The following is a 24,775-nucleotide window of genomic DNA, read 5'->3' on the forward strand; positions in this document are numbered from 1 at the left end:
AGTTAAAATATTCTTTTTCTTCATTCGTCTTTCACTATCGACCAAACTGTAGTAAAATGATTTGTTTTAATAATTTTGTTTTTCTTTTTTTTTAACTATTATTCGTTTTGAAACTATAATATGAAATCATTGGTTCGACATTGCGACTATCTAAGATTCATAACATGAAAACAAACAAATAATAATAATTGATTATTACAGGAAAAAAAAAACAAAAACATCAAACATTTTAACCGAACAAACTAAATAAATATTGATTAAAATGATAGTTATATTTTAGGAGATTAAAAACTAAAAAATAATTTAAAACCGAACCGATATCCAAATTAAACAGATTAATATCTTTTTATTAAAAAATAATAAAACTAATTATCACATTTTGTTCAATGCGCGGATTATTACCAAGTAAGTTATTATATAGGTTTCCTCGGTCAATGACACTTAATAAAAAATGGGCCATTGTCGTAGATATGATAATAGCACATGGGCTTGGGTTTAGAAGTCCATTTTCCTATAACTTAAATTGGAGAAACAAATGCAAAAACAAAAAAATTCTTATAGTGGGTGCGTGAATTTGGGCTATTTAAACCATTTGCTTTTGAAGTCAACGGATGGCTTGTGGAGCGATCTAAAACATTGCAATCTGTAAGCACCATGTGGAATGGAAGAATCTCGATTCTCCTTTGGTTATCTTTTCTTTTGATGCTGTAACTATATATTATATTATATTAGTTTTTTGTGGAATTGCGTAAGATTCTCTTTGGTAATGAGATTGAAAATTAGATTATACTTGTGATCTATGGTAAAACCGAGTCATGTGATGGCAACTTCTGACGGCCCACGTGTCCGTCTCACTCAGTATCTTTCACCTTCATTGTGGGTCCCAGTGTGGCTGCCCATATCGGGACAACTTCCCATGCTTTTGGACATTTGTGAATGATAATAGATTTGTGTTTTTCTTACGTTTCCAATTAAAGATGAGGATATAATCTAGTTATTAACACCTTAAATATGTGTTTAGTTTCTATGCATCATCTCACATCCAGAGTTTGGATAAAAGATGACAAAATCTACAAGGCTGCAACTTTGAAAAAAAATAATGATAAATTTCTTTGTTAATCAAGTTAATTTTGATTTGGAATGAATGGGTGACTGCATGAAATCTTGGAGTCGTCATGATTCATTATAGAAAAGACTGAAAAGAAACTACAAGTAGTTTGCGAAGGCAGTTAGTTATTGTGGCTATGGAAAAGTGAAAATTAGGTATTTTGAATTTGATGAAGCTTCATTGCATTTGGTTCTAATTGATGACTATATTAAAATAAAATTACGGTAAATTCTTTGTTTCTTAAAATTTATATCATTTTTTTTGCCCATTTAAATTAATTTTTTGGTTAAAGTATTAACATCATTTCTTCGGAAATTTTTTATAAAGGAATGAATTTATAAAGAAAAAAATTTTCTGACAATTCTGATGAAAAATTAAATGAACAAAAAAAAATATTTTATTTTTTCCGTTTTTCCAAGTAAAAGTTTATTTTTATTTTATTTATTTTTTTCTATTCATCTGGGGGAAGCGTTGTCAAAAGAAAATAAACAAGAAAATATGTTACCTTGTGATTATTTCACGGCTCTTTAGAGCATCCACAATGGTGGTACTCATTGTGGAGTCCTTAGGATTAGAATAATAGTTTTTTTTTTTTTTCTTAATAGTTAAGGATTCTTGTTGAGAAATGTGTGTACAATGGTGATCCCTAAGTTGGAATCCTTAGGTTATTTTTTTTTTTTTTTGGTTTAGTGAAATATAAATTTTATATATTAGATGATTAAATACAATAACTTAACATAAAATACAATAAATAAACATAAAATACAATAATTAAACATAAAATACATTAATTAAACATAAAAATACAACAAGTAAAGAAAAAAAAATAATTTTACATAAAGATAGAATAATTCCTAATCTTCATCACCAAATTTATTCCAAATATTTTGAATTAAATCATTTTTCAATTGTTCATGCATTTGCCTATCACGAAGATCATTCCGACTCGGAAAGATATTATTCAGATTTGTTGGCCTCTCCGTTTCCACCTCTGAACATCTGGGGACGTCTCCTTCTTCAAATTCAGATATATCAATACGAGAGTATCCATCCCGTTCATCTTCGACTATCATATTGTGGAGTATGATACATGCTCTCATAATCTTCCCTATCTTTTCATTTTCCAAAGTTTTTACCGGGTTTCTCACAATCGCAAATCGAGCTTGCAATACTCCAAAAGCCCGCTCCACATCTTTTCGGGTTGCTTCTTGGACTTTAGCAAATAACTGTTGTTGAGGACTTTGAGGGAGGGTGATAGATTGGATAAATGTTGACCATTTTGGATATATACCGTCTGTCAGATAGTACGCCAACTTATACATGTGTCCGTTGACCACATACTTTACCCTGGGAGCTCGACCTTGTAAAATGTCATCAAAAACAGGAGACCGATCGAGGACATTGATATCATTTAAGGTACCTGGAGGACCAAAAAAAGCGTGCCATATCCAAAGATCTTGTGAAGCTACAGCCTCTAAGACAATTGTCGGTTTTCCTGATCCACGTGTGTACTGACCTTTCCAAGCGGTTGGGCAATTTTTCCACTCCCAATGCATACAGTCAATGCTCCCGACCATCCCAGGAAACCCTCGTGCCTCTCCAATATCGAGTAGTCGTTGAAGATCCTCCGGTGTGGGTCGTCGTAGATACTCAATTCCGAATAATTGTATTATTCCGTCAGTGAAATTATGTAAACATGAAAGTGCAGTGGTCTCACCAAGTCGGAGATATTCGTCAACGGTGTCAGCCGCAGTACCATAAGCAAGCAGACGAATAGCTGCAGTACATTTTTGAAGTGCAGTAAGACCCCACCTCCCGGTCGCATCTCTTCTTTGCTGAAAAAATGGAAAGCGCTCTGATAGACCATGAACAAGACGCAAGAATAATCTCTTATTCATGCGGAAACGGCGTCTGAATAATTGAGACGAGAATGTCGCATCTTCGCTGAAATAGTCATTCCATAAGCGGTCTTGTCCTGTTTCACGGTTTCGTTCTACATAAGCACGTCTCCTTTGCGGTCTGCTTTGGGCCTCCACTATGTCGTTGTATGTTTCTTCCAAGTATTCGTCGCAAATTTCGTCTAATCTTTCATCGACTTCATCGGATGAACTCGATGATGACATATCTAGATATCCTGGTTCGGAAAATAATAAAATTATGTACAACCTTTAAAAAGACTTGCCACTAATTTTTTTTAAATTTTTTTGTAAAATTCTTGTAATCTCAAAGTGGTTGGTCCAAGAAATTCTTGTAAATTTCTAAAATTATCAACTATTAGGAGAGTACTCAAATTCTAAAATTCTAAAATTATCATTTAACAAATTTTTTAAATTTTTTAAACACTCAAATATATTTTATATAGACTATGATCGGTAATAATTATGCAAAATGAAGTGATCCGTTTTCATGTTTTTCTTGTTAGATTGCGATTCATGTTAAATGATGTGATCCGTTTCTTTAAAACAATTACTACATGATTGTTTCATCAAATGAAGTGATCCGTTTCTTTAAAACAATTACTACATGATTGTTTCATCAAATGAAGCTATCCGAATATAAATGAGTCTTAATGCAGAAGCAAGTTACATTACATCAACTTAAGCAAGTCAAATATATTACAAGAAGTCGTTAAGAGATAGAGTTACCTAATTAAAACAGAAGCTAGTGAATACAACAACTTGGTAGCAACAAGATTACACCTTCTTGTCAAGAGTAGTAGCAAACGGAAATTAAAGGAAGGAAGGAAGAAGTGATGGAAACAAAGCAAACGAGACACAAATTTATAGAAGTGAAGGAAGAAGTGATGGAAACAAAGCAAACCCGTGACTTGGTTTCACAACTCCAAATTCACCCGTGACTTGGTTCACATGTCCTACTGTTGAACCTGAAACAAAAAGACAAGACTTAGTAAAGCAACACAACACGACATGTATCTACGCAACAAGTACCATTGTAATAAAAGACTTTGCAAAGCAACACAAGCCGACATGTATCTACTACGCAAACAAACAAGAATAACATCATACCATATCAGACATAAGTTTGAGTTTGAGAGATGTTTCCAACTCAGTTAATGGCTCTTTTTTGGCTAATAAACGATGGAGTAATTTCTGGTTAAACATATTTTGTTTCATCTCCATGATGACTTGTAGATGTGACAACTCCTCTTCTTTACCACTCTTCTTCTTCTTTGTAGCTGCTTTCGCAGCCTTGACCCCGATCGGTCTCCCCTCTTGTTGTCCCACTTCCTCGTCTGTATCAACCTCCAAGACTAGCTTCCGCTTTTCCTTCCCACCGTCATTATCGACAATAGTGGAGCACCATTTCTGGTCATGCCTCAACTCCCTCCAGGCGTGTTCCAGACCGAACTTGTGGCCTTGATCATTGAAGAAGTAGTCTAGTGCAGCTTTCATGAGGTCATCATCATTTTGACCACTTCTCTGCTCCCTCATAGCGTGGTCATAGCAACCAACGAACTTGGAGACTTGATCGTTAATCCTACCCCACCTCTTCTTGGCCGGAATAATCTCTCTCGGTATTGTCCCCACGAGTTGAGGGCTTGCATTGTAGTACTCGATAATCCTCTGCCAGAACTTACCAGCTCTCTGCTCATTGCCCACCACTGGATCTTTACTGGTGTTGAGCCAGGCACCAATAAGTATTTTATCCTCTTGCGGTGTCCATTTCCTCCGGCTGTTGATAGCAGAGTCGACAACAGGCTCACCAGACCCGACAACAGGCTCACCAGACTCGACAACAGGCTCGGTAGCTTGGCTACCGAGCCAAACTCGTTCGGGTGAATCAAGGTCAATAGAACATTGACTATACATGAGGTTAACATAACCACCGGTGTTATTCATTGTAAGAAAAAGGAATCAGCATTCAAATCTACGCCTTATACATTGACTACACATGCCTTATATAAGCGAGCTACAAGTAAGAATTTAAAGCCAATTAAATCTAAGTAGTTAGAACAGATAGCACCAATCAAATCTCACTTTTAGCAATAAGTTCTCTACAACCAAACAAGTACCATTGTAATAACGTTTTAGTCTAAGTAGTTAGAGCAGATAGCATTTATCACCAATCAAATCTCACTTATAAATGTTTCTCTACTAGAAACATTTTACCAATAAGTTCTCTACAACCAAACAAGTACCATTGTAATAACGTTTAATAACCAATCAAATCTGAGGATTTAGGAAGGTTAAAAACATTTAACACAAAGAGTTTCACTTTAAAGACAGCAGCGTTGTCAGTTATTTTTCTAAGAGAGTACGATGTTGTACAGTGTCTAACCTTAAAGACAGTGTCGAGGTCAGATACTCTTCTTGTAATCCTTCAAAGCTCTTCCTGGAAAACATCCAATAAAACAGGTTAATTTTTTAAAAAAAATAACAAGAAAAACATTCAAAAAACAGAACGAATGAAACTAACCTCCAAGAATTAACACCAAAACGCAGAACAGAAGACAAACTACCAATGCAAAGCATTTTGTAACCAACGCTTTCTTCTGCGATAACTCATCACACACGGTCTTCTCCAGCTTACCCAGGTTCTGGTGAGTCTCATTAACTTGATCCTTAAGCAGCCTCAGCTGTGTCTGAAAGTCAAGCATCTCCTCCGCAGTAGCATGTCCTCCGCAGAAGTTCTGAACCGGCTGAGGTGGGTAGTGAACCGGCTGAGCACGGTTGTAGCTACTCTCAGCTTCATCGGCGTACATAGCGGCTTCCGCAAGAAAAAGTGATGTATTATCAAACTCATCTGATGATGAAGGCTGGGTGTAGCTATAGTCTTGGCCCATGTTTCTTAAAACTGAAATAAAAAATCAAGTAAGCGAAGATACACAACAACAATCACAAAGATAATCAGTGTTCGAGCAATACATACAACAAGCAAAAGTAAAACATGACTACAACAAGCAAAACTAAGAATTATAATCCGTAACAAAGACAAGAACTAAAACATTCCTAAACTCTGGTAGTGGGTTCAAAACATACGACGAGTCAATATGAAACATAAACGGTGATGATAAGAAGCAAATCCAAAAAGTCCAATAAAATCGAGAGACAGAAAGAGAGACACCTAGAGTGGTCAGCAAAGATGGTAGACAAGAGGATATAGAAGATGAGTATCAAGAGCAAACCGAGAAGAAAACTACAAATCTATATAAATTCCCAATAACTAACCTTTAATCGCGTCGTTAACAACAAACAAGCGAATTCAAAAAGAAGAAAATTTTAAACCCAGAAGAAAACTCTAATTTCGATTGAAATCCCAAATCTGATTTGAAACCCTAAAGCTATTAAAACCAAACAATTGAACCCTATCTAGTGATGAAATCGACATGCATCAACCAGAGAAGGAAAAAAAATAAACTACAAGCTTGGATTCACCTTGAAGAAAGTCGATCGCGAATCGCCTCTGTTATCGCCTCTCTCTCGACTCTGCTTTTTTTTTTCCTTGAAACGATAAAATGACGCGGCTCGCGTTATTTCCACCCCCTAACCAAACCAACCCTAAACCGGAACCAATCAGCTGTTGCCAGCGCATGAAGGACTTGCTCCTTCGTTCTCTTAACGAAGGATTAATCCTTCGTTCCTCCAGTTTTTTTAATGTTTGTTTAATCCAAAACCTTAAGGATTTATCTTAAGGAATGCTCTAAGGAGCAGCGTTGTACATGCTCTTAGTCTTTGGATACTTTAGTTTATTGGTCCCATTTCATGACTCCTCGACCTTATCTATATCTCCATCATACTCCACTTGCACTTTTATATTTCCACAACCTCCTCACTTATTGTCTTTTGTTCCTAAGATTACTTTTTGAACTTCCTAAAATTAGTATTTTTGCACTTCTTACCTTAGTCAAATATTTCTCATGTAATCACGTATATCTTTAATTAAAATCGGACACTGTAAATGTAAAATTAAGCATGAAACGCATAATGAGAGCCCAACGATTAAAGAATTGCTATTTAGGTCAATTTACAGTAAAATTTAATGTACTTTAAATTATGGTCGAGAATTATATAGTCTAGAGGTTTCAAAAATAATAGTATAAATATCTTTTCGCAAATATCATATATCAGAAGAATTTCAATGTAACATATTCTGATTAAATATAAGACATAAACATATATGTAATTAGATTAATTTTAAAATACAGTTATGTGAGGTAGTTGAAAATTCACTAGTAATAAAATTTGCAATAAGAAACTGAAATCGAATTGTTTTAAATGGCATGGTCAGTAGTGGAAAAACAATTTTAATAGATAAATAATCAAGATATTTTGAGAAGCTGTCTATAAAAGTCATAAACCACTACCAAAAGCTTACTCCACATCTCTCTCTACAAAAAGTACTCAGGAGCAAAAAAAAACGAAATCAAATAAAAATAAAATGGTTCTGCTAGATAAGCTTTGGGATGATGTTGTTGCCGGACCTCAACCTGACCGTGGCCTAGCCCGCCTCCGTAAAATCACCACCCAACCCATTAATATCAGAGGTATCATCATTACTATGTTAAGCACTTTCTAGATTGGTTGTAAACATAACTAGAGATTAATTAGTGTGTATGGAAATATATAGGAGAAGGAAGCAACAAGGTGATGCATAGGTCGTTGACTATGCCGACGGTAGTGAGCCCCGGAACTCCAACTACTCCGACCACTCCGACAACGCCACATAAGGATAACGTGTGGAGGAGCGTCTTTAATCCTGGAAGCAATCTCGCCACAAGAGCCATCGGCTCCAACATCTTTGATAAACCAGCCCACCCAAATTCTCCATCCGTCTACGACTGGTGAGTTCATTATTTATATGTTATTTTCTATGAAGTCATATGCTTAAGACTTTAAATCTTAGATGTCATGATCATAAATCATAATATAGAGGAACAAGTCATGTGATCGGGTCAGCTTTTATGATTCTGACTTTTGAAACTAGTTAAAGTACCGAACCGGATAAATCTAGGAACGGTTTGGTTCGTTTTAATTTACTGATATCTTGGTATGAGTTATTTATGTGTCAGCGATGATAACGAAGCTCAAAGGAAGGAACACGTGGCACTGTGTTTAGTAGGCGCGTGGATTAAATGAAAACCAATAAAACATTATTCTGTTTTACCATATCAACCACCTCCTTTATTGTGCATATGGTATAGTCATGAACTCTCTATAGCATCGAAGTAACCAAAGATGGGAAATACAATCCTTTTTTATTGTATCACAGCCGTTGGTTGTTACGTAGCTTCAGAATCAGAGAGTTTAGATCAGTTGATGGTTTACTTGTTGATTGCACGTGTCGCAGGTTGTACAGCGGCGAGTCAAGGAGTCAGCACCGTTAAAAGCGAGTCAATGGGAGTGACACAAGTGGGTGATGTAAATATGGTGTCTAGATCTACCGTCACGTGTCTGTCTAGGTTTTGCTTGTTTATATAACTGTCTTCCACCTATGCAATAAGTTTTCCTTTTTGGGCTTGGTTTGCAAGTTTCTTTTGTGTGTTTTTGTAGTAACTTGCAAGTGGAGAGGTTGAGTCTTCACTATCTCGTTTGGTTTTGATAGTGAACATGCATCTGCTTTTGTGTTTCTACTAATGCTAATAAAATCATGTTTATATATTGTGTTATTTTAGTAAAATGTTGGTGGTTTGATTGGTAGTGAAAGATTGTTGTTTTTTGGTGGAATGCACAATCTTGTCCAAAAATTACTTCAACTTTGAAGCTTGAGGAATGATTTGAGGCTCATAAAGAAGATTAAAAATTTAGAACAATTATCAGATGGAACCCATGAACAAATGGGCAATGTCAAAGGTTACCATACGACAAAATGCAGTTTCCATGGCATTTTAGTTCTAATGAAAACAAAGTATTGCTTGTGTTTATTTTGGATTTGACATACTAGTTTGGGTTACAAATGGTTTCACAGTTCACACAATAGAACCCTAATAGAGTAATGGTGGTCTAGGTATTTATGGAATGAAGGTCCTTCGTGAAGATAAAAATATGTATGGACACTATCATTTTGGGCAGGGTTTTGTAAGTTTGTTTTTTGTGTATTTTGTAGCTGTAACTTGTAACGTGAAGTACTATAGAATAACAGTTTGAAAAGATAAATTGTAACGTGAATTGGAGGTTGAATCTTAACTACATCGTTAGATTTGATAGTGAAATATCTATGCTTTAACTTTAATGCTTTCCTAATTAATGCTAATAAAATTTTGTTTATAGATTGTGTTATTTTACTAAAATGTTGGTGGTTTATGGTAGTGAAAGAGTGTTGTTTTTTTTTTGTGGAATGTACAATCTTCCCCAAAGATGACTTCAACTTTCAAGCTTGAGGAATGAACTGTGGCTCATAAAGAAGATTGAAAAATTAGCACAATTATGAGATGGGACCATCATGAACATTACGCAATGCCAAACGTTAACAAACGACAAATGCAGTTTTCCTGGCATTTTATTTCCAATAAAATATTTTGGATTAACATATTAGTTTGGGCTACAAATGGTTTTACACAATAGAACCTAAAAGGAGTAATTAGGCATGGGCGTTCGGTTCTTCGATTCGGTTCTTTCGGTTCTTGGTTCTCTTGATTTTTTCAGTTCTTGTAGTCTGGTAACCATTAAAGAACCATTAAAATTTCGGGTCATATCAGATCGGTTCTTTCGGTTCTCGGTTCTTGAAGTTTGGTAACCATGTTAGAACCAGAATAAAATGGTTCCAATTGGGTTCGGTTATTAATGGTTACTTTACCCAAATTAATCTGATGTATTTGCAAATAATTGAATCAAAACTAATACCAAAATAACATTCAAACGATTTTCTCATTCATACACCACAATCCAAATTGTGCGAATAAAACATCCAAAAAACACAAGTTTACCAAAATAATATTCAAACGATTTTCTCATTCAGAAACCACAATCCAAATTATGTGAATAAAACATAAAAAACACAAGTTTTTTAAACAAGCAAACGCCAAAGAGTTAAAAATAAAACATTCAAAAGTGGAAAAACACCAATCCAGCAGAGAAAACCATCAAGCATCCAATAAGTACCTGTTACAATATGTAACTAACAAAATTAGAAATGAAAAACTCAAACGATGAAACACAAAACCCATAAATGGAAGAATCGTAGGAACTAAGCTAAAACTAACGTAAAGACAAAAGAGACTATGAGACACAATATTTTACCAGAATCTCATCATATTCTCGTTTTCCAGAACTAAGTTGGAAGTTGAAGAGATTTTTTTGGAGAATCAAAACTGTGAATGAAAAAAAAAATTCAAAATTTTGAAAGTGTATAAACTGCTGATCAATAAAAAAAAGTAAGAGTATAAAAAAATAAGAGTATACACTATAAAGATATTAATGTATAAGGTAACTATATAAGGGTTTTTTATCCGGTTCTATATGGATATTATTCGGTTCTCGGTTCTGTACGGGGCCGGTTCCGGTTCTTCGGGTATAAAATTTTAGTACCCAATTGAATAATTCATAAATTTGGGTTTAGTTCGGTTCAGATTTTTTTTCGGGTCTGTTTGGTTTGGCACTTCGGTTCCCGTTTTTTTGCCCACCCTAGGAGTAATGATGGTTTAGTTATTTTCTATGAAGGTTTATTGGTAGAGTCCTTCGTAGGTGAACATCCAGATTACTTATAGACTAGCTATGCCGTGTTTTATTGTGATTATGGTCATCATGTACCATAGCACCGTCAAACGGTGTGGAAGAGGTTAATGAGGATCACAGTTAATAGGAAGAAAGTGTGGAGTATGGTTTGGGATTTTAATGAAATCTTGCTGATAATTTTGGTAAAGCAACATGAGCAGACTTACGTTATGATCAATAATGTCATGTGCCCCCGGCTAAATTTTTTTTTTTTTAAAGTTAACTAATCCAAATAAAAATGCGACGTAGAACGCAAGTACCCTATTGATTCTGAAAATGCCTAGGAAACATTGCTCTTTCGAACTCATTGAGATTCACCGATCTACCGAAAACAAATATTCTCCTTAGGGCTTAACAAAATCTCTTTATAGGATACCAAACCCATTAAATGGTTAAGGAGTCATTTTCAAAATAGATTGTTGATAATTTGACAAACACAAAAGTCTAAAGATTGCAATACGAGTAAAACGACATGTTTATCTTTATTTTTTTCAATCTTTTAGTTTAGATTTCAAATAGTCTTTTTTTTTTTGGCTGCAAATATGTACTAAATGAAAATATTGTAAATATTTTATTTCTGATTGAATACAGTATTAAATGGTCGCCTAGCCGCCCTCTCCTCGATGAGATAACCTATCCTCTTGTCGTTTCCTTACCAAATCCAAACCTCAAACCAATTCTGCCTGAGTTCGTTGTTAATTTACTCTGTAATCCAATCTTACCTTCTCTCTCGATCATGGATCCATCCAAAGTTTTCACCTTTTCCCGGAACTTCGCCGTCTTGGTCAAACTCCAAGGCCCTGTAATCTCTCTTCCCCCATCTCACCCCAATTCGTATAATCTTATCTTATCGAAACGAAGGGATTGTTGATGATTCTGTGTTTATATTGAAGGACCCAAAGGGATTAAAGATGAGGAAACATGCTTTTCACCAATACAAGTGAGCATACTCATCTCAAAGCTTCAAACTTTTTTTTGTTTCTATCAATGTGTCTGAAACTTTTATGTGTGTTTTTTTGGGGGAAGTTCTGGGAATACAACACTTTCAGCTTCTGGGATGTTGTTTCCAAGAAGTATCTTGACTGGTGATGTCTCAGCCAAGCTTTTGTGTGAAGATGGTCAGGACATGGCGCTGGTTTTGACTGTTGCCTCTCTTGTTGAGCCCTTCTTAACGTTGGGACATAGAACTAGCATCTCTCAGGTTAGATATACATGATTAAGTTGGCTTTCAGTGAGCTTGATGTGCTAGTTTAATATTGGTGTCATTTTTTTCTTGTAAAGGAGCCGGTGAAGTTGATTCCTGGTGCTCGGATTGAGATTATGGTGGAGGTATGAGCGTAGCTTATGTTGAATGGTTGAGTGTTTTTGGAGATTTCAGGGTGTGATACAATACAGATACTTATTCTTGTCAGGGTCAGTTAAACTCGGAGAAGGAAGATCCTTTTTGGGTTCCTGCGCAACTTCTTTCCCTGGTATGTTTGAAATTTATAGTCTTTCTTGCTATTTGAAGCACTCTTGTTACCTCCCTGTGGGTGATGGTTTATGAAGCTACTGAAATTGAGATTTCCTCCAAATATCTAATAGCTCCAACTCCCCGGCAACGGTGCCAAATTTGATATCACTCAAATTATCCTAACGAGTGAATTACTTTCTCAAATAAGAGATTCAATCGTAGTACTTAGGGATCGAATCCACAAGGTGCTAGGGAACTATAGAAATCAAGGTTATGCTAGGCAAACAAGTTTAATAGGTAATAAATATGAAAACAGTAAATAAATAAAAGCAAGGTGAACAAAGTATTTGTTCGATTGGTTGATTGAGGTTGTAAAGAGTTAGGAGAAATAGCTAGACCTAGGGATTTATCAATCAAGAGATTCAAAACTACAATTCAAAGATGCTAATGGTTTATAGATTAATTCTAGAACTCGATTTTAATAAGTAAGCAATCCAGTTTTCGCATGCAATTGATAATCAGATGTCTAAGTCCAGTCTCAGTTGTCGCTTGTTGACTTTGAGCGAGTGTCGATCGATGCTATGGCCTGAGCATCGATCGATACTTCGTTAGACAAGCATTAACGACCTAATCGATTTAGTTCAACTAGATTCATAGATCAACTCTCGTATGCGCCTATGTATCTAATCCAGCGAAGTTAGGGTTCCGTTAATTGATTGCATTTTCGTGCCTCTCAACTATCCTATGATTCAAGGTTCAAACAATTAGTCACACTGTCGTGCTATTCTAATTTTTTTCTAACGGTATATCCCACTTCTAATTTTTAATTAATATGCTACAAGGTTGATGTCCCTGCATCTTCTGCTGCACTCCAGTCTCTTATTGAGACTTCTGTTGGTTCAAAAGATTCTGGTTGGGATGTTGGTTGGTCTTTGGTCTCTGGTGATACCGTTTCTCAGCCTTCAACCAATGTAAGTCAAATGACTCTTTGATGGCTAGCTAGTTTTTTTGCAAAGGAAACATTCTGATCAAATAGAATTTCTGCCTGTAATCTCTCGAGTAAATAGAAGATATGAAGCGTTATTTTGTATTTTCTTCTTTGAAATGAAAATATTCTTTCTACTTTACTGAGATTCAGTTCTCGATACTTCTTCCAGATGAAACATTACAGCAAGCCCTTGATGCAACGTGATGAGCCAAATGATGCTAAGTTTATGGCCAAGTCTGCCACTCGAATGGCTCTTCTAGGAGTCTCTTTAAGCTTATTGGTAATTATTTTACTCCCCATTGCATTCTTTCTGATTTATAATTCATCTTAGTGATACAGTGCCTTTATAATCTATGTCTAACCATTTTAGATTAATACTTGGTGATGCAATTTCTGTGAATCAGGATCAGCCAAACATATCTCTCGCTTCCCCAAGTAGCAAGGGTGATACACTCTTAACACTTGGCTCTCCTTTTGGGATCCTTTCTCCTCTACACTTTTTTAACAGGTAGCGTTGCTACATTTTAGTCAGTTATAGATCATCAGAATCACCTTTCAACGCTGAGAATCTAAAACTGATTTGTAACAGCGTATCAACTGGTTCCATCTCAAACTGCTACTCGTCTGGATCGCTAAAGAACTCACTGATGATAGCTGATGTTCGATGTCTCCCTGGTGTGTAGTAGTACCCTTTTCAGTAGTTCATATATATGTAATGCTTTATTTGTCTCTTCTCAAGTAGCTAAAATTTGTTTTGGTTTCTTTCAGGTATGGAAGGAGCTCCGGTGTTTGGTAAGAATGGTCACTTAATTGGCATTCTGATTCGACCGCTAAGGCAAAAGAACAGTGGCGTTGAAGTCCAGGTTTGTCAACGCCTACTCCACTTCGTTTGTGTTCATTGAAATTTTATTGTAATGTTTCATACAAAACTGTAGCCTTCGGTAGCAGCTGGTGGTTCCATGGGGAGCAATCACAGCAGCTTGCAGCCACTTACTGCTTAAGGAACCATCCGATGAGATATTACGTATCAAACCAGATGCTAGTATTCCTGTACAAGTGGCTGTTGGGAAAGCGATGGAATCGATTTGTCTTATCACGGTTAACGACGGTGTCTGGGCATCCGGTGTTGTTCTCAACGAACAAGGTCTCCTACTAACAAACGCTCACCTTCTTGAGCCGTGGAGGTTTGGAAAAGGTGGCGTAGTATATGGTGAAGGAAACGACAATGGTTTAAGACCGCATGTCTTAGGAGCTCAGGAGTTTTCTTCCACGAGAAGTAGATTTTGGGAACAGGAGAGTCATACATCCCCACGAAAAGCTCCAGCAGATCTTCATGTCAAGAAGTACAAGCACAATTTCCTTCAGAGTGGGCATAGAGACATACGTGTACGATTGTGTGATCAAGATTTTTGGACTTGGTGTCCTGCTAAAGTGGTCTATATCTGCAAGGAGCAGTTAGATGTTGCCTTACTGCAGCTAGAAGATGTTCCTGGAAAGCTCCCACCTATTGCTGCCAACTTTTCTTCTCCTCCTTTGGGAACACCGGCACATGTTGTTGGACATGGACTCTTCGGACCTAGATGTGGTAAAAGATTTCGTTAATACCAAGATTATCTTGTTCAATCTGATTTGTTAATCAGTTCTGTTTACTAATATTTCTGATATGTGAATAGGGCTTTCTCCTTCTGTTTGTTCCGGAGTTGTAGCAAAGGTAGTTCACACAAAGAAGAGATTGTATACGCAACCCTGTTTTCAAGATGCTACAGAGTTCCCTGCAATGCTAGAAACAACAGCTGCTGTGCATCCTGGTGGTAGTGGTGGTGCTGTTGTCAATTCAAGTGGCCATATGATTGGACTTGTTACCAGGTAAACAGAAGATCATTCTCAAACACAGTTTGTACACGAGATGAATCATTAGATTAGACAAAGCTAACACAAGATTAAAGTCTTCTTTAATCAGATTGTAGTTGATTTGTTCATCGCTTTGCTTCCAGCAGAATGTTTATGTTTTTGTTTGTATCTGCAGCAACGCAAGACATGGAGCGGGGACAATTATACCGCATCTCAACTTCAGCATCCCATGCGCAGTCTTAGCACCAATCTTCAAGTTTGCACAAGGTTTGTCTAATCTTGTTTGTTCTTTGGCATATGGAAACATAGCGGAGAGTAGTAGTAAGTGTTTGCTTGTCGTCTTGTAAACAGATATGCAAAACATGGAGATCCTACAAACACTAGATCAACCAAACGAAGAACTCTCATCAATATGGGCTTTGATGCCATCACTGTCACCAAAGCCTAAGCCAAACACTGCGCACTATCTACCAAAGTTACTGAAAGATGTTAATAACAAACAAAAGAAAGGATCACAGTTTGCCAAGTTCATTGCAGAGTCCCAAGAGATGTTTGTAAAGCCGACCAAGCTTTCCCGCGATGTGATCCCAAGCAAGTTATGACAAAATGGCATTCTTTGCAGGGTTTGTATCTTCAATTTCTCCTTTAGCTTGTGGATGAAGATTACAATGTGCTGGTACTGTTTCTGGATTCCTCTGCTTGTAACATATTTAAACACTTGTGACACGATTGCAACTGTTTATCAATCCTCATTCTATATTTCTTGCATCAACTTTCCCTAGCGGCTAAATCCGATTTTTGAACAGAAACCACAACTGTTTAAACTATTCATAATTGCTTACTTTTTAGATCGGTTGTTTTTTTTTTTTTTTTTTTTTTTTGTCACAGAGATCGGTTGTTATATTACTAAGACTAGACGTTCAGGTCAACATTTAGACTCAATTGGGTATTTGAATTTTTTTGGTTTGTGTCTGGATGGATTAAAATTCAAAAACTTCAAATTCAAAAAATTCAAGTACCTAAAAATATCAAATTATCATCATGAAACTTGAACCGGAATTTTATGTAAAAAATATTTTTGAAAATCTACCTGAAACTGTATCCGAAAATCAACTTGGAACTTTAAAAATATACATAATATTGAAAATATATCCAAAATATTCAAATACATTTAGATACCCAACCATGTTTTTGGTAGGATCTGGACCTGAACCAAAATCCATAAACTCAAAATAAAAAGACCCAGTAAATATTTAAGCATAGATCTTGACCTGAACAAATGCCCATGCCTAACTAAGAAGTAAAAGCTGCGAAACAGTAATCGAGACATGGGTTGAAGTATTGAAAGTTTGAAACACATCGAGCTAAGCATGTTCTCTTGGAATGACTTTCAGAGTGATTGAAGGTCTCATACCACGTGACGTTGTCCGATCGTTTCTAAGTGGGTTGATTTTTTCTATCATAAAACATACTTTATGCAAACATTATTTTATTTTATAGGATAGTAATTTACAGGAAATTCATAGTGAGAAAATATCATATGCGCTGAATACGTTCTAAAAAACCGGGGCCTCTAGCTCTGGTAGTAAAGGACCCTCAGCTGAGGTATCTGCCATCACGAGTTCGAATCCCGGCCACCAGGAGATTAAAATTTGAGCATCGCCGACGACACAGATTAGTTTCTTGGGCTTAGGTAGCCTTTGGAGAAACTCTATAATTCAAAAAAAAAAAAAAAGAATACGTTCTAAATCATTTATTAGCGTTGCCGGGAGAAAACATCTAGATCATGTGGATCTCAATGTTTATATTAGAGAATTTGTACTTCCTACACACAACATCTACCCTATTTGCACTCTATACCTTATTTCCCTCCAATTTTCTTCCCCCCATTCTATGGTATCCCATTTTTTTTAGTATATTGAGGTAATTTGCTCTATTACATTCTTGATAACCTAAATGAAGAATATATAACTCAAATGTCAACGTAGCAAACGCCAGAGGAACCCCAATATCATTTGTCGAGCTTCATCAGAATCGATTGAGCCCAGATGTTGATCTCTTGCATCTCTAATCTGAATTCCTAAACTGATATTAAAGCCAGGTTGACACGATGGACGGTTTCCCACGTTATAAATGATACTTCCTCCGTTCTTTAATGATAGATTTTTTAGAAAAAAAATTTGTTTCAGAAATATGTATTTTTTGTGTTTTTTATGAAAAAATTGTAAATTTCAAGAAAATTAATTGACTTTATTGTATTACTATTGGTTAAAAGTTATTGAAAATTAAAAATTACAGAAAACAATACATTTATTATGATAGTTTAGTGTGTTTTCTTAATATATGTAAAAATACTAAAAAGTCTATCTTTGTGAAACGGAGAGAGTATGTTTTTAGCAGTGTTTTGAAATGATGGATCGAGGAACTAATATCTGCAATCAAAATTTTATAGTAAACTCAAAACAGTAAGATTTATCGATACAACATAAAGAAATTGTATGAACAGATCTTTAGTAAGCTAGTTTTTTTTTTAGAACTGGATTAGATCGATAATGAATATGATAAATACAGAAGATAAGGTCAAATAGATAATACAATTACAAAAAAGTATATCTAATTTTTTTAGTGAATTCTTAATGTTGTTTCTCAAATGATGTGCTTGTCTTGTCTTTTACATTGTTCAACTCGATCCAGCTACTCTTGCATCTCAAGTTTACGTGTCATGCCTTGTTTCATGGAAATCGAGTTGTTAACTAACCGTTTGATCATAAGGTAACTTGGTCTTACCACTATTGTGATGTAAAGCTCACTATCTCAAACTGCAAAATAATTGTAAGACAAAAATAGCTGAACTTTGCTGATGAGCTATATATTTGTTAAATAAAACCTGTCTCTAATAGAATTTTAAGGTGCCGGCTTTATATGTTAAATCATTCTCCGATTTCTCAGCTTCTAGTTTATTAAGTTCCTGGTAGATGTCTGCATATATACTATACCCCTTTGATCTTGAGTGGTGAATCTCAAGTTACAAAAAAGCAGTTTGTTTCACACAGTGGCGGTCCGGATCTGAATGGTTCCTAAAGCGCATAAAAAAAATCTGCCCCAGTTAGATCTTTTCGCATTTTCGATATGCAATTAGAACCATGCAAAATATCATTGTAACCCTTTAATATTTTCGTGATATCATTGATAACTCATTTTATTGTGTACATACTCGGACAAACTAATTTTCTATAAACTTTTGTTTTTAAATACAGAAACTAAGGTTGGAAGTACTAACAATATACGGTAAAAAATCCTTTGTAGATAGCAATCATCTGTTCAACTTGTAAAAAGTTATGATATTTCTAAAAAAAATCAGAACTAGAACCTAATTCATAATAGCTTTATGTTTGTTTAAATTTTAGAAAATTTTATCGTTACTTTTTTTTTATAAATTCTTAAAACAAATTACAATAATCACAAAAAAAATTTGAAAATAAAACTTACATGGAAAATTGGGAGATGGAACAACAATCAATGGAAGACGTTACAAATATTTCAGAAATAAATAGCCTTAAGAGCTAATTTAATATTTATTTTATACTTTATATTCAATAAATAAAAGTAACTACAATAGTTACGAAAAACAATAAGATTCTTCATAAAAATGATCGTATATTGATAAAAAGAATAAAGTAAAATTCTTGTCATCATTATCAAAAAGAAGAAAATGAAGAGAAGGAAAATAAAAGTAGAAGAAGTAAGAATCGAATCAACAATCAATAGGATAAGAAGGGAAGTACACAAACTACTACACTAATGAGACCTACTAGCATTTGGTGTCCGTTGTTAATAATCCATGTCGCCTAAAGTATTTGCTTTACGAGTTTTAACCCAGGGCCGGCCCTTTCACATCTTTAGAGATTTCGCTTTGATCACAATAATAATTGAAACGAAGTTACATCATTTTATAATGAGCAGCGATTTGATAGGTTGATAGCGATGGACGGTGAAAAAAAACAAGGTGAAATAAAATGTGTATTTTTTGTTTTGGTCGCAACTCTTTTTTGAATCTGTTTCACTTTTTCTTTAACGTAATTCGTTATCAATCATCTTTTTAATTATTATTTTTTTATTAATATGATGTATCTCAGATATATGAAAGAATCCAGACTGATTTTTGAGGAAATGTGTAGTTTATGGATAAATTCTTTTTTTAATATTCAAATGTGACGAAAATAAAAGTTCATATTCATGTGGATGTCTACGAGCAATTAACTTGATTTAATTTTTGAAACAGATGGATCAAACTTGAAACGTGTTGTCTTCTCTTGTTACCAGTTGGCCACTACCAATTATTTTTGTATAGATTTTTCTTTAAAGTACCAAAATAAAACATTGTTTAATTTATATTTATCATTCGACATATTTTGTTTGTTTGCTTTTAAAGGGATCCATTTTTTTGATTGTCTGGAAGTAAATAAAAATCTTCCTTCTTTTCTTTTTGAACAATTAATTTAATTTAATTTTTGAACCAGATAGATCAAACTTGAAACTTGTTCTTTTCTCTTGTTATCAGTTAACCACTACCAATTATTTTTGTATAGATTTTATTTTAGGGCTATTTAGGTGAATATACAAAATGTGTGTGATAATTGCAGATCTATGCATTTTTTTAATTATTTGCAGAACCAAGTAATTTTTGTGCTGATTTGCCAATTATGTCTTCGAACTGAGACGTATTTAATGACCTGCTACTAGGGTTGAGGAACAAAATTGATTTTTATTACAAGTGAATAGGAAGCGTAATCTATGAACTAAACCGGTTACATTTGAGATACTTGAAGTACTTAGATATTGAAACCGGATATATGTTCAATAATTAAAAAGCGATGAGTTGTAACATATTTTTCAAAAAGTGTGGCGCAAATGTGATTAAAATGAAGATATTTTTATACCCAACTAAGATATTTTATAAACGCCAAATATTTTATACACTTGTAAGATATTTTACAATCCGGATACAGTGTTAATAATTATTTGAGATACTTGAAGTAATAAGATAATGAAACCGGAGTGTTCATAATTATTTTTCGGGCCCTTCGAAACCTTTAATTACAATATGTATATATGTTATGGTTATAGTTTCACTAGTTATTAAATAATAACTACACTATACTTACGGGACAAGACTGACGGGATCTTGAAGTCGCTTGGTTGTTGGTATGAAGAAGAGGTGCACCTGGAGGAAGGTTAGATTTATCATGATGGGAGAGTGCATCCGTTCCCTGTCAAATAATGAAATTTGGATGTTAAAATAACCCTATTAACGAAGACAAGATACATAGAAACTCCTATATTAATTAGGAAGCTGTAATGATTGGCGGATAACCTTTTTTCTCGGATTTTATTATTAGCAACTCAATACTAAATTAAGGTGGTTCCCAACATTATTGAATCCTTACTTCAATATCTTCACGTGCTAGTGAAGTGAATTGATGGTTGTTTTCACCCAGACGACTACTCTTTGGTACGGAAGAATTTTTTTCATGAAAAATGGTGGCCGAAACCTAAAATTGTATTCAGAAGACGGAAATAACCGGTTACAAATATATGTTACTGGAATAGTTTATTATTGTTAGTTATAAAACGATGATTCTTACATAGATTTGTTTTGGTGATCCGGGAGGGGTCGAATAATGAGATTTGCAGACATATTTTGCAGATAGAACTAAGAAATGAGATTTACTTTTACAGAGAGACAATATATTGAAATATGAATTGTATTAAATCTCTTTGGGTTTTTGCTGGAAAGAGAAAGAGTATTTGAACATTCTCGATTCTTTGCATTATTATCATTTTATCTCCCTGTGCAACAGTCTCTTTAAATTCTTTGCATTAATATTATTTTTCTCTGTGCAACCGTCTGTTCATCTGACGTCTAACATGTTGTTTAATTTACTTTTCTAATAGTAACAGAGACACTTTGGTATTACTTCAAAATGTACAGTACCTTTACCACCTATCTAATTTACATCTCTTTTTTTGCTATCCAGTGCAATTTCCTTTTATTTTAAGTGCTGAAATAAAATATTGTTTAATTTATATTTACCATTCTACATATTTTGTTTTCTACATATTTTGTTTGTTTGCTTTTTAAAGGGATTCATTTTTGTGATTGTCAGAAAGTAAATTAAAAGCTTCTTTCCGTTTTGGAACAATTAATTTGATTGTTTGATAAAAAAAAAACAATTAATTTGATTTAATTCTCGAAACAGATGGATCAAACTTTGAAACATGTTGTCTTTTTTCCTTACTAGTTGACCATTACCAATTATTTTTGTATAGATGTTTCATTTAAGTGCCAAAACAACGCATTTTTTAATTTTTATTTACCATTTTACATATTTTGTTTGTTTGCTTTTTTAAGGGATTTTTTTTTGACAAAAAAAGGATTTTTTTGTTGTTGTGATTGTCTAAAAGTAAATAAAAAGCTTCCTTCCTTTCTTATATATTAAAAATAGTATCCTTCTTTCTTCAATCTTACAACCATTTAAAACTATGTACAACATCATCCTTTTCTTTGTCTTTGTATTCGCAAAATCTTGGATATAAACAAAACCAAACATTCCTTTTCTTGTTTTGGTATTATAACTGAATATGCTACTTTAATATCGATTGTGATGCAATGGAATAGAAAATCAACTGCCAATCAAACTGTGAGAACAGTGTCGAAGAAAACAACAAAATAAATATTAAATATAAATATTAAAAAAATGTAAATATTAAATATTTTCCTCTTTTGGCTAAAGTTTATAAGGAAAAGAGCAATCTAGAGGAAGACAAAGTAACATAGACTTCGAGAAAATAGAATGAGTTCGGGGCATTAAAAAATTAACCATATGACAAAAAGTTAAATAAAGACTTCATATTTTGCAGTAATTAACTTAAATATAGAAGGGAACGTTAGGGGAGAAGAGAAAATCCCCTTGAAGTTCTACAAAATTCGTGAGTTTCCCTATGCTAATGCTTTTGCTTTTCCCTTTTGTTTTCACTCTGCCTCCCCACATGCATCGTTGTAAATAAATAGTACTAGTATATACTAACACATACTATACACTAACACATACTAGTCGCATATGCACTAGAGTATGTATGTGTAACGTAGACTCTTCAAGCTCTATATTATAAAAATCAATTTATACGTGTCGCGCTCACGTTAATTCTCAAGATAATTAATTATGCTGATATCTTAACAAAATTTAAATTATTGAATATTATGGCGGACAAACTAACACAAATTACTAGAAATCTACCTTCTGCTAAAGGGACGAAACCATAAATGCTTTTATAATGGATGCACAAACATTAAATAAAATATTAAACAAAACACTAAACAAAATATTTTAGATATATATTAAAAAATATTTTTTTAATAAAAAATAAAATAATCATTTAAAAATAACATTTCATTCGATTTCGTAAAATTGTTTTCACTATTTTCATTGTAGAGAAATATATTTTAATACTTATCGTTGCAACTGGTAAAATTAAAATCAACTTAAAAAACCTATACACCAAAAATAAAAATTATTAGATAATAAACTATTTTTTCATTGTCAAGATAAATCTAATTAAAACTGAAAACGTAACATAGTTTAAACATGCAATTTATCAAAAACATGATTAATGAAACGTAAATAAATTACAAACTTGTAAAACCTGCAAAACCATCAACTGTAGTCAAGAGTAAAGCCACTTCTATGACTTTTGGAACTACTGAATCAAAATCTTAGATGCTATCTAAATAATTACTACTAGTAAATATTGTTTAGAACAACTCAAAGCATTAACATAGAGATTATTAAACTAGTTACCAGTTTTGTATGGTAGACAAGAGAATAAAACTTGTCAATTTGATTTGATGGTTGCACTTGTGTGTTTAAGAATAAAAGATTAAAAGATTAATTTTTTGAGCGAACTGTTAGGATTTTAACAACACAAAATAGAGAATACTATTAGACTTTAAAGATAATTTTAATTTTTGATGGGGTAAATTATGTTTAGTTTTTTCATTTGGGCTTAATGTAAATTTTAGTGGATGCACTATCATGAATTATAGTGGGTGCATATTTAAAATTCCTTAACAATTACATTAATTTTTTATAAAAATTATGGGTGCATGTGCACCCTTTCTCTACTGAGTGGTTTCGCCCCTATTCTGCTATGGTTTATGTTGATTCAGTTCCCTTTAGATGTCTTTTGGATCAAAAATCTGCTTAGTTTCGTTTTGACTTTTGTTGTAAAACAAAAATTAAAAGTATTATGTACTTGTCATTATCAATATTTCTATTTTTAGTTTTTATTAATAAATTTTATTTTATTTTCCAAAAAATAACAACAAAGGAAAATTTCTATAAATCTTTCTAAACCTATTTGATTTTTTTTAGTCATTATTTTTTTTTCTCTTTTTTGACAGCAAACATTTACAGAGTCTACGTGACTCTGTAAACCAAGGTGGTAAATCTGCATCTATGTGCACGACAAAAGATGGTTGTTGCCGAACATTACGTGCCAAGCTATCCGCCCTTTTGTTCTCCATCCTAGGAACATGAACGATTTCTGAGTTGACAAAACTTTGTTGCAAAAGCTTAATATCTTCCAGGTAGCTTTCAAATGCTGGTCATTCCTCTAGTTCTGAAACCATCTTCACCAGTTGAGAACAATCCGTTGCAAACGTAACCTGAAACTGCATTAAATTTCGCAGACATTCCATTGCCCAAATTAATTTGTACTTTTTTTACTTGTTATTCCCTTTTTATATTGGTTTCTAAATCATATATATATAAAAAAATATTTATAAAATTGTAAAACGTGGATATATTTTATAAATAATTTCATTTCACAAAAAAATATAAGCATGATATTTTAAAAACTATAAGCAATATAAACGTGGATATATTTTATATATATTTTAAAAATAATTTGATTTCAAGTTTACCCCACATTATAAATATTTCTTTTGGATGATTTTTTTGTAACTGAAGTTTTGTATTTTTCCTTTATTTATTTATTCTTGTTTTAAAAAGAAACTATATTTTAAAGAAATAACTATAAAAATTAATATAATATATATAAATTCATCTTATAATAAAGAATAATCCAAAAAATAAGCTTGATAAAATAAATAATTTTCCCCTCAAAACATAACTAAACAACATAATAGATATTAAAATAATTAAAATAATAAGATAATATTATTTAAAATAATCAAATGCAACTAAAAAATAATTTAAAATATGACATAAATCAATTACTACATTTAATTAATTTTTAAATATTAGTATCCATGCATGAGCACGGGAGAATCATCTAGTACATACTTATCTGAAAAAGTAGATGTTCCGTATGTGTTGGTAATTTATATTTAAGAATATATTTTTGGTGATATAGTGAAAAAAAATAGTACTAGGAAAGTATATCAGGTCGTACGTTTGTCTTGAGCTTGCAAAACAAAATAAACAAAATAAAGTTTCATGCTAGTTTTTATTCTTCTTGAACTTGAATAGTGCTTCTTGCTGTTCCTATACTCTTAGTACAATTTATGCAACTGTTATATGGTTCACCATAGCTATAAGGTTGTAATTGTTTTGGTAACTCGATGTGTTAGAAAATCTTATTTGTTTTCTGGTTATATAGACCAAATTTAGTCCAATGCACAG

The 24,775-nt window shown here is 33.5% G+C and overlaps 4 protein-coding genes across 8 annotated transcripts; 2 read left to right on the plus strand and 2 right to left on the minus strand.

The window, feature by feature from the left end:
• Nucleotides 1-22: 22 nt before the first annotated feature.
• LOC103838963 (putative nuclease HARBI1) lies at nt 23-7,118 on the minus strand. 3 transcript variants are annotated; one of them, XM_018655182.2, is made up of 4 exons: nt 6,505-7,118; nt 5,546-5,923; nt 5,408-5,461; nt 3,675-3,992 (listed from the first exon to the last, which is right to left on the minus strand). In XM_018655182.2, exons 2-3 carry the CDS (start codon nt 5,910-5,912, stop codon nt 5,427-5,429), a joined length of 402 nt encoding a protein of 133 aa, XP_018510698.1. In that variant the 5' UTR covers nt 5,913-5,923; nt 6,505-7,118; the 3' UTR covers nt 3,675-3,992; nt 5,408-5,426. The 3 variants fall into 3 exon arrangements, with proteins under 3 accessions (XP_033135116.1, XP_033135115.1, XP_018510698.1); XM_033279225.1 differs by lacking the exon at nt 5,546-5,923 and having other exon boundaries at nt 23-3,992; XM_033279224.1 differs by having other exon boundaries at nt 23-3,992; nt 5,546-7,118.
• LOC117127797 (glutathione S-transferase T3-like) lies at nt 3,889-4,968 on the minus strand. The gene is made up of 2 exons (XM_033278468.1): nt 4,284-4,968; nt 3,889-3,992 (listed from the first exon to the last, which is right to left on the minus strand). The coding sequence occupies exons 1-2, from the start codon at nt 4,966-4,968 to the stop codon at nt 3,889-3,891; spliced, it is 789 nt and encodes a 262-aa protein (XP_033134359.1).
• A 238-nt stretch (nt 7,119-7,356) lies between the features above and the next one.
• Nucleotides 7,357-8,735, plus strand: DRM1 (dormancy-associated protein 1). 2 transcript variants are annotated; one of them, XR_627254.3, is made up of 4 exons: nt 7,357-7,613; nt 7,697-7,910; nt 8,139-8,264; nt 8,417-8,699. XR_627254.3 is itself a non-coding variant. In XM_009115427.3 (3 exons), exons 1-3 carry the CDS (start codon nt 7,508-7,510, stop codon nt 8,451-8,453), a joined length of 357 nt encoding a protein of 118 aa, XP_009113675.2. In that variant the 5' UTR covers nt 7,357-7,507; the 3' UTR covers nt 8,454-8,735. The 2 variants fall into 2 exon arrangements, 1 of the variants encoding a protein (XP_009113675.2); XM_009115427.3 differs by lacking the exon at nt 8,139-8,264 and having other exon boundaries at nt 8,417-8,735.
• Nucleotides 8,736-11,325: 2,590 nt separating this feature from the next.
• LOC103838965 (glyoxysomal processing protease, glyoxysomal) lies at nt 11,326-15,844 on the plus strand. Of its 2 annotated transcripts, none has more exons than XM_009115428.3 (14): nt 11,326-11,581; nt 11,673-11,719; nt 11,806-11,980; nt 12,061-12,108; nt 12,192-12,251; nt 13,075-13,203; nt 13,390-13,500; nt 13,625-13,728; nt 13,810-13,895; nt 13,989-14,083; nt 14,166-14,805; nt 14,894-15,086; nt 15,247-15,338; nt 15,423-15,844. In XM_009115428.3, the coding sequence occupies exons 1-14, from the start codon at nt 11,516-11,518 to the stop codon at nt 15,671-15,673; spliced, it is 2,097 nt and encodes a 698-aa protein (XP_009113676.1). In that variant the 5' UTR covers nt 11,326-11,515; the 3' UTR covers nt 15,674-15,844. The 2 variants fall into 2 exon arrangements, with proteins under 2 accessions (XP_009113676.1, XP_009113677.1); XM_009115429.3 differs by having other exon boundaries at nt 14,169-14,805; nt 15,423-15,673.
• The last annotated feature ends 8,931 nt before the right edge of the window (nt 15,845-24,775 follow it).

This window comes from Brassica rapa, chromosome A09 (genome assembly GCF_000309985.2).
Source record: "Brassica rapa cultivar Chiifu-401-42 chromosome A09, CAAS_Brap_v3.01, whole genome shotgun sequence".
In the NCBI taxonomy this organism is placed as follows: domain Eukaryota; kingdom Viridiplantae; phylum Streptophyta; class Magnoliopsida; order Brassicales; family Brassicaceae; genus Brassica; species Brassica rapa.